This window comes from Vigna umbellata, chromosome 10 (assembly GCF_029865625.1).
Source record: "Vigna umbellata cultivar VRB3 chromosome 10, Vumbellata_1.0, whole genome shotgun sequence".
NCBI lineage: Eukaryota > Viridiplantae > Streptophyta > Magnoliopsida > Fabales > Fabaceae > Vigna > Vigna umbellata.
Window position 1 is genome coordinate 10,774,980 of NC_142174.1, and position 10,101 is coordinate 10,785,080.

Consider the following 10,101-nt stretch of genomic DNA (forward strand, 5'->3'; position numbering starts at 1 on the left):
AGTTGTCATACATCATAAAGTGATTTTTAATTGATTAATATCATTCTCTTACAATGATTTAGAATAAATCTAACCTTAGGATTCTCAATTTATTGCAAGCACTTACAAGGAGTCAAAGCTGATCAGAAAATATGATAATATATATTTTTCACTTTTGATTACTAAAGTAAAGAAATTGTACATTAAAAAGTGTAATCGTGTAGATATATTTATTTTAATAAGTTGCAATTTCTTTTTAAAAAAGTTACGACATGGAAATAAACAGAACCAATGAACAGAAAAACAATCATGAGTGTTGTTTTTTGTCTATAAAATTCATAGAAAAACTTTATGTTTTAAAATACATAAGACAATACAATGAGTCAATGCGAATATCAAATTAATATCATTATTTTTATTTCAATTTCATTTATAGATACATATTTTTATTTAATTTAGTTTTATTTTTTTTAAAATGAAACAAAACCAATTTAAAAAATACTAAGAATGACATATTATATTGATTTTTATTTTTTATCACCTGTCAAATTTTTGGTGAGACATAACATTATTAGTACTACATGGTAAGACAATACAACGTTTCGATGTGAATATCAAATTAATATCATCGTTTTGATTTTAATTTAATTTATATATATACTTTTATTTAATTTAGTTATATTTTTTAAAATATAATAATATCGTCTTTCCGGTTGTAGAAATTTAATATTAATGTTTTTATTAAAAAATAATTTTCCAACATCTTATATTATTAATCTATTTTTTATACAATTAAAACTAATAAGTATATGTTGTTTAATCAATATTTAAAATTAATATATCATTAGTTTATATTTTTTTTATAAAAATAAATTAATTAATAAAAATTATACAAATAATAAATTTAACATTTTTTAATAAAAATTAAATTTATTATTCATATAAATATTATACTAATAGTTATATTAAAATTTATTAAAAAACATAAATTAATTATATTCAATAATATAATATATAAAAAGTTGTTTTTAATAAAAAATATCATAATAATACTTATATAAAGAATAAATTTTTGAGAAATAATATTATTTTATATTTAAAAAAATTGAGATTAAATTAAATTATAGATACATACATAAAAAACTATATTAAAATCAAAATAATTATGGACATTCACGTGTCACTAAAAAATATACACATGACAACAAAATTTATTAAAGAAATAATAATTAAAAAATAAAATAAAATAAAATAAAAATTAAAAAGTCACATATTTCGTACCATTAACGTCGTCAAATGGAGACATTTTTTTTTTTCAAAAATTGAAACAAAATTAAAACAAAAAAATAAAGCGAAACCAAAGAAAAATAAAACAGAAATAGTAATCTTTATTTTATTTACTAACAATGGGAGACTCGAAAGATGAACAGTTAGTCGGGTCGGGTGACTTGGTTCGGGTTCAATAATGGAGCCGTGCACCGTTATCTTGAATTCACTTGTTCATTCATTCTTCATGATTCTATTGCTATTAGCCAAGACTACTGGGTCTTTTTGTCAGAGGAGAACTTCTACCTTTATTTCCTTCCTTCTTCTTTCCCTCTATAGTTTGGTACCACCGACTTTACCTCCAACCACAGAATCGCTTTTCTGTAAGTCCTCTTCTCTGCCACTCCCTTAGCTTCTACCTAACTTTTCCTTTCTCGCGTTTTTTTCTGCTCCTCAATTTAATTCCATTATTTACATGCTTATCTTTTTCATCTTCATCGTTTTTGGTATGTTTAATTTATTTATTATCTTTTCTTTTATTTTCTGTAATTGAAATGAGATTCACCTACGAGGTTATAATCATGTCCATTGTTCTCTTTATTTTTTGGAATTTCACTTTCCGAATCTGCAAATTTGACAGCATGTGTATTTTTTTCTTATTCTATTCCAATTGTAACTCTTATTGGTAATTAATACATGTTTTACTAACGCGTTTTTTAAATTTATTTGGCAGATTGGTCGATGTTGCTTATGAGCAGATTTTGTTTATGTTTTGATGGTTAGATTTCTACTGTGGATATGTGATTGTTGAACTTAAAACTACATTATGGATGAAGAATTGGTCGATGAGGCAACCCAATTGGTGGTTGCTGAGGATTCACAGCGCCAGAACAAAGATTCACCACACACGGAATGCCGAAAAATCTTACAATCTCAAGAAGCCCGTATTCCTGTTAAGCATGACTACTCGCAGTTACCACCTCGGGAATACGATGGCGTTCTACATGGTAAAAGTATAGTTGAAGGTATTGACCACGCAGATACATCACAGCATCCTGGTGTAAGCCTTTTTATGGATGACGGTGATGCTATGGTTGAAGAATTAACAGTCAAAAGTTACAATGGCTCAAGCTTGGATATTGGTACATCAAACAACCGAGGGCAAACGTATACTTGGCAGAACCATAGGCAGAATTTATATCAGGTAGCAAGTAATTCCGGAATTGGAAATTCACTAAGTGATATCGGAACTAGAAACAGTGTCCAGGCCACATCCAGTGGTCGGGAGGATATCGGGTCCTCATCTTTCCCGGAGATACTGGCTAGAAAATCTCTCAGTGATGGCCAGAGCAATGTCATGGAGCACTTGGCAGCTGCTGAAAATAAAGAGGGTGCAGGTGATGTTCGTCAAGGAATACGGACAAAAATTATATCCCAATCGGGATTTGCGGAGTTTTTCATAAAAAATACACTGAAGGGTAAGGGTATTGTATATAAAGGTCCGTCGTATGATGCCTTCTGTGCGCAGTCTAGAGAGCAAAACCGGATGAAGACTAACATTGGCACTGAACAGAATCAGATGAGGACCAGCATTGGCACAGAGCAGAATCAGATGAGAACGGGCATTGGCACAGAGCAGAATCAGATGAGGAGAAGCATTGGCACAGAGAAGAATCAGATGAGGAGCAGCATTGCCACTGATCAGAATCAAACTAGGACCAGCATTAGCACAGATCAGAATCAGATAAAGATTGGCGTTGGCACAGATCAGAACCAGACGAAGACTAGCATTGGCACAGATCAGAATCAGATGAAGAATAACACTGGTACTGATCAGAAACAGATGAAGACTGGTATTGTTACTCACTTGAACTCTAATCAATCAGTGGGCTCTGGTTCCAAAACCCCGAAGTTTTCTTCTTATTTTGGTGCTATGGCTAGATCTGGCAAGTCTGAATGTAATGGTGTGACTTTGAGAGAATGGCTGAAACATGGGCACCATAAAACTAGCAAAGTGGAAAGTTTGAATATATTTAGGAAGATTGTGGATTTGGTGGACAACTCTCACTCTCAGGGAGTTGCATTGCATAAGCTATGTCCATCTAATATTAAATTGTCGCCATCGAACCAAGTCATGTACCTTGGTTTACCTGTTCAAAAAAGAATGGTGGATGGTGTTGTAAATTCTGAAGTTGTCCACGTAGATAGTTCTGTTATTAGAAAAAGGCAGTCAGAGCAACTAACATCTCCCTCTCATGGAATGGGGTCAAAGAAGCAAAGGCTTAATGAGAATTTGAGGGTTACTGGTGGTGACTTGGGTCTTGAAACTGCAAGTGATAGGAAACTTCATAGCGGATCACTAGATATTTACAATGAATATGAGGAAGATACTCAATTTTCTAAATATAACATTGGAAGAATGTCTAGCATTCCTCATATATCTAATGCTGGTCAAATTCCATTGACTTCTTGTGAAAAATTTGAAAATAAATGGTACACAAGTCCCGAGGGAGGTTACACAACATCATCAAATATATACTGTCTTGGTGTCCTCCTTTTTGAGGTGTGTCAAGTTCACGATGCAATTTTCATGCATTCTTTTATAATGTTTATTCCTCAAATTGAAACATGTTTCTATGTATGAACTTGTGAAGTACACACTGAAATAAGCTTTTGTCTGTGTACATTAGCTCAACATGGTTTCTAGCATTAGTATTGATTTGGAAACTTATTGGTTTTTCTCTCTCTCCTTTTTTTTTCCACTTAATTGATATCTTCTTAGCAAGGTCCAAACCCAGATATTAAAGGTCATTATTTCTTAGCAAAGTGGTTGCCTCATTTCAGGCTGAATAAAAACTAGTGCGGGAGTTATTGTGAAATTCTTTCCGGTCACTAAAATTAAGTTATTGGTATAACTGGAAGCAATTTGATGCATAGTAAGTTCAGCAGCTGATTTTACTTGGGTCAATTTTTCAGTTACTTGGTCATTTTGAGTCTGAAAGAACGCATATTGCAGCAATGTCTGATCTTCGACATAGGATTCTTCCTCCAATTTTCCTATCAGAAAACCCTAAGGAAGCTGGCTTTTGTCTTTGGCTGCTGCATCCAGAACCGTCATCACGTCCAACAACAAGGTAGTATTGAAATATTGTCTATCATTGTTAATGTCAAATTTAATGAAAATATCCTATGAAAAAAGGATTTCACAAACATCTGATGTACGTATCTCACTTTTTTCCCATTGCTTTTTCGGATGAATGCTGTAGATATGGTAGAATGTATATTGTGTAATGAAACCATGGCATTCCGTTTATATTGTTGTTCCAAGAGGTATAAGCATATGCATAACATTTTCCATTATTAGGCTCATGCATTATATCTCATGTGATTATTTGTGTTATCACTCATCATAAGACCTTTGTTCAAATCTCCTCCCCCCTACCGACAGGTTAATTTGGATGTTGTACTATGTTCTCCAACATCATGTTGGTGCCATAGGCCTCATTAACTAAATGTTTGAGCTAACTAACTAGATGATAGCCGTGAAGGAACTTACTTTATAAGTCAATAGTAAAAATATTATTCCCATATAACTAGATAATGGCAGCCACATCTTTTTCCATATTATTTATACAAAAGTGTCTCTGAAGTTATTATGGACAGACTTTAAATATTTGTTCTCTGGGATTTCATNAAAATGGCGGGTTTCTGTGGAAAATCTTGAAAGTTGTTCACTGACAGTGAGATGTTCTTCTACTATGTGACCGGTGTTGTCTTTTTCCTTAGAATACTTTTTTCTTTCTTGACAGTTGGATGTGGTTAAAATCTTATGGTAAGTGACGCAACTTCTGTAGTAAGAGAGATTACTGAGTGATGTCTGTTTGTATTACAAATGATAGTTCGTGGTGCTGGACATCCTGATGTTACTCGCTGATTGATGGAGTGCATTGACTTTTTCTTTATTGTTTCCTCATCTAGATTACACTGTTTTTTTCCTCGGTGCAGATTTCGAGTTCCTTTAGGTCAAAGAAGGCCTGTCAATGGAGGCTTTGCTGCTAAGGTATTTCTTTACTAGTTTGATCTGTTTTCTAACTTGTATTATGCGAGTATTCAAGATTGGTGTTTGTGCTATTTATCTGTAACATAATATCTTTCGGTAAAAAATTTGTAGCAGCAACGAATTCCTTCCCCTCGGAAGCAGCTGGAGAATGTGGATAGAATGCCGAAGCAAAAGCCTCAGACGCTGGATTCGCTGTTTGCAAACATGAAGGAGCAAAGGATGAGAGTTCTGTCGATGCAGAATAATGGTATGCAGCGTAATGGAAATGGATATAGGAGGCTCCCATGGGGAAGAGGTCGATTTGGAAACTGAAGTGTTTACGGAAACTGGACTTCAGTGATGATCTTGTGTCGCGGCCTGCTGTGTCCTTGTGGGTTTTTGGTGCAAATGAAAAATTCTTTAGTGCACTAGGAAAAGAAAAGGATTTTCCCCGTCAGTGGGAAAATATTTTGCCCATTCAATCCAACAGTAGTTCTTCGGTTGGCCGCCCATTGTATATTGAGTTTCGTCCATGACTATGTTTTGACTTGGATTATTATGTGTGCTCTGGTATTGTCTATATGAGGAAACTGATAGCAGTTACAACTTAATGCCATTTCAGTAACATATTGAGTCCGTGGCTGCTGCATGATTGGGAATTACGGTATTGTTTTTGAACAATTTCTGTTTTGCAAATATGACTATTGCTTTCTATTTTTAAGAATAGAATTTATGTTTAACTACACTTTAGACTGTTTTTGTATTGAAGTTGTATGTGGAAAGCACTTAATAGATTTTTTATTTTTATCAAGCGCTATTTCCCCAGGAAGAAAGAAATCAAAGTTATTCCTAGTAAACATAATTTTAGTTATTCACCAGAAACTCTTATTTTCTAAGCATGTCTAATTTATAATTTACTTATTTCCATACTTTTTTAAAAAAATATTGATCAAAATAATAAGTTTTTTATTAGGGTGTGGATTAGTTTTGGAACAAAGACTTTGTTGGGATAGTTAAAATTATACAATGGAACAAAGTCTAGTGAAATGTACAATGCATACATATCAAATTATTCGAAGGTCTATCCTAGTTAAGGGTTTTTTTAGTTATGTCACTATTATCATGATTTTATTATCTTACTTAAATGTTTAATTTCACAAAAATACTTATTTCCAGAAATACTTTTTCTCGTTTTCCATTACTTAATTGTAATATTTAATAATAATTCATTCTTTAAAAAAGTAGAATCTCCTTTACACACTTTTTTTATAGCTTGTACATGCATACAACAATTAATGATACAAATTATTTTTTAATAACTTTTAGGTGTGTATTTTTTTTATTACTTTTACTCTTATGTACACAGCAGACTTAACTTGATGATTTGTTCATACAAACAAATTAAAAAGAAATGAAACCATGTTGTTGGAAACAAATGGAAAATCAACAAACTTAATCCAATGATTAGTTAATATAAACAAATTAAAAAATCAAAACCGTTTTGATTATATTTGGACCTTTTAATTTACTTTATTTCACATCTCAGTAACCCTTTCTCATCTGATATTTTGACTTGGATTTTAATACTTTTAGAATATAATAAATGTTATTTTATAATAAAATTAATTACTTATTTTAAATTAAATATTATTTTTCATGTTTGAAATTTTAATTATTTATTCTAAACATAATATAATTTATCTATTTAAATATGTGTACTTATTATAAATTTTAATTATATAACATAATTTATCATGTGAAATACAAGACAGAAAAAAACTACTTATACTAATAAGATACGCTTTTCAAGAGAAATATAAAAGGAGGTTTATGAATATTTGCATCAAAATGAGAAGCCAAATGTGAAAATTAATGGTATATTTACTAATATGAATCATGCGAAAAATTAAGTTATATTTGATTTTTGTTTTCAATGTATAGCATTTGTTTATTATACTATTTGTTAGCTTTTTCTTTTTGTTAATGTGAATTGCAGGGTGTTTTAATCATGTTTAATAATATTTACTATTGTTGTTGTTTTGGTAATTTGAAATTTTTATACCTAAAAGGAAGTGGGTGGTTCATTATATTCATTAAAGTTGAATTGGATTGGACAAATTCGAAGTAGTGAACAAATTGATTTAATCCTGTTTAACCAGAAGAATATTAGTTTAAGTTGTATTAGTTTGAATGATTTAGACTCAAACAGATAGTTTTACTCTTTGATGATAAAATAGATTAAAATTTTCAAACCTAGATAACTAAAAGCTACACATTATATTGGTTTATTTGATTATAAATATAAACATGGTAAATAATTGATGTAAAACAAATGAAAGAATTATGCTAACGCTTGGTTTTGGGTACATTGAGAATTTAGAGAACCAAATTCGAATCTGATTATTTTAAATTCCTTTATTGAAAAAAAAAAGCGAGACTAAATTTTAAGCTAAATTCTCAACATAAACATTAAATTAATCTAGATTAAAAAATAAAATGATTTTGAAACATATATTTTAAGATGAGTTTATTTTGAAAAAAAAAAGTACGAATGAAACGGTTGACTCCTCCAGAAACATTATTAGTCCAATTCGACGTGCCTGAATTCGACAAGTTTAACAATCACATCAAATTTTGCGTGGTAGAGCATCTACACTTAGGTGGGACCCAACACTTTTAATTTATTAATTAAAATTAAAAATAATCTCCTTAAAATAAAATCCAATAAAAACTGAGAACAAAATTTTATAAATATTTAAAAATATCAAGATCAATAAGTTTCTTTTAGAATTTTTTTCATTTTTTTTTCAGAATTAATTTTCACTTATTAATAATGTTATTTTATTGTTCACTTAGAATATCATGCATTAACTTGATATAATAAATAATTTGGAATTAATAAATTCATGCCCTTAAAAATCAATTCTCATTGTACTTCACGCAACTACTCACATATCCCATGTTGTATTTATTGCCAACAGATTAAGTCTCAGGTGTCACTATCTCAATGACCTTTTTAAGTTATTTCATATTTTTCAAAAGTATATATTTAATATATTTCGAAATTTTATTCTCGAATAAATGTTTATGTATGTTAGTACGTTGATTTTTAACCTATGTTTTTAAATTTTTAACTTTTTGTCTTACAAATTTTTTTACAATAATAATTGATATATTTTCAGTAGAATAAGTCACGATATAGATAATGAAAGAAATTTAATACATATTATTTTTTTATTGTAACTTATTTTAATCTAATAAAAACGTGAAAGATACAATGAGTTAAGCTGATTTTGTAACTTATTAATATCTTTTAAAATATTGCATACCAGGACCATTAAGATCTAAAATTGACATTCAACTAATCCTTTATTATATATATTCAAAAGATGAACATGCTATCATTACTTTACTAAAAGGAAAAATTAATTATCACTTTATTTTATTCAACCAATTCATTACTTTTCTCATTTTTTAATACACCAGATCCGTAGTACATATTTCCTTCTCTAATGAATAATTAACATTTGTATTTTTTTTTATAATGTGATGAAAAGATAAATTTGTAAATAGGGATTACATCATATAACATCATTTTGATAGTCATGTGTCTGAAATTTTAGATTAATTAAATGCTTACAGGTAATTAATTTTATATATATGACATTTACTTATATTTTGGGAAATTTCATACTTTGAAATAAAGTTGATAAATGAAATATAAATAGTTTATAAATTATGCAAAATCTTGTATTCATGATCTACCGATCTCAATAATTAAACTAACCATGAATCAAATAAATGAAGTCAACTTTAGAAAAAAGTTATTTAGCAGTAAATTTATCTCTTTCTCTTTATATATATATATATATATATATATATATATATATATATATATATATATATACACACACACACACACACATATATATTTATTTTAAAATTAAGTTTTTCATGTGGACTCTCTTTGATAATGTTTTTGAAATGCAAAATTTACAATATAATGTTACATCGTGAAATTTTAGATTTTTTTAGAGGCAAAAAATTGTTAAGAAAATATTAAATTAAGCACGAGCAAGCAAAAAGAAAATAAAAATTGAAGGTAACCTCCTCCCTCTCGGCCGTGACATTAGGTGAGATCCCAAAATCATGGCCAAACATTTATAGTATTCTAAGTTAGCATCATTAATTAATTGATGAAATAGTACACACATTATATTTAATTATATAAATTTGTGTGTTTCATACACTTTCAATTAAACAATTAATGCCATTAAAAAGCACAAGATTGAGTTAGATATGATAATGAAGCTTACAGAATAAAAAAAGTTAAGTAATAAAGAGAGATTAATAGCAGTCATCACGTTGAAATGGACTAAATCCATTCAAACTTCAAAAGGAAGAAAAAATTAGAAATAATCATAGATTTATATAAGACTTTTTAATTCATTTTTTTATATTTTTTATATTTTTATTAGTTATTAATCACATTTTAAACATTGTAATTTTCTCCATTTTTTTTCAAAATTTTGTTAAATACTCGATTAAATAATTTTTCTAAATTTTGGAAAACTACCCAAAAAGATTGGTTGAGAAAGTTGTTTGGCAAACATCAACTTCACACCAAATTCATAAAAACTTCACACCAAATTCATAAAAGCCTTAAAAATAGATATATTTCTATTTTTTTAAAATATCAGTTGTGTTTTTTGAGATCAATCCGTGCTCAATTTCTGACTAATATCGAACTAATATAAAGTCTGAAAATATACACATGGATATATTTTAAAAAAAAGTTAATACACTGAGTATCATAA

The 10,101-nt window shown here is 29.1% G+C and overlaps 1 protein-coding gene and 1 long non-coding RNA gene across 3 annotated transcripts; both read left to right on the forward strand.

Moving 5' to 3' along the window:
- The first annotated feature begins 1,475 nt into the window (after positions 1–1,475).
- LOC148191884 (protein SPA1-RELATED 2-like) lies at positions 1,476–4,399 on the forward strand. 2 transcript variants are annotated; one of them, XR_015782520.1, is made up of 4 exons: positions 1,476–1,628; positions 1,979–3,808; positions 4,090–4,181; positions 4,262–4,376. XR_015782520.1 is itself a non-coding variant. In XM_088100114.1 (3 exons), exons 2-3 carry the CDS (start codon positions 2,072–2,074, stop codon positions 4,381–4,383), a joined length of 1,899 nt encoding a protein of 632 aa, XP_087956240.1. In that variant the 5' UTR covers positions 1,476–1,628; positions 1,979–2,071; the 3' UTR covers positions 4,384–4,399. The 2 variants fall into 2 exon arrangements, 1 of the variants encoding a protein (XP_087956240.1); XM_088100114.1 differs by lacking the exon at positions 4,090–4,181 and having other exon boundaries at positions 4,222–4,399.
- Positions 4,400–4,946: 547 nt separating this feature from the next.
- Positions 4,947–6,029, forward strand: LOC148191885 (uncharacterized). The gene is made up of 2 exons (XR_015782584.1): positions 4,947–5,305; positions 5,420–6,029. It is a non-coding gene; the product is annotated as an uncharacterized LOC148191885 (long non-coding RNA).
- The last annotated feature ends 4,072 nt before the right edge of the window (positions 6,030–10,101 follow it).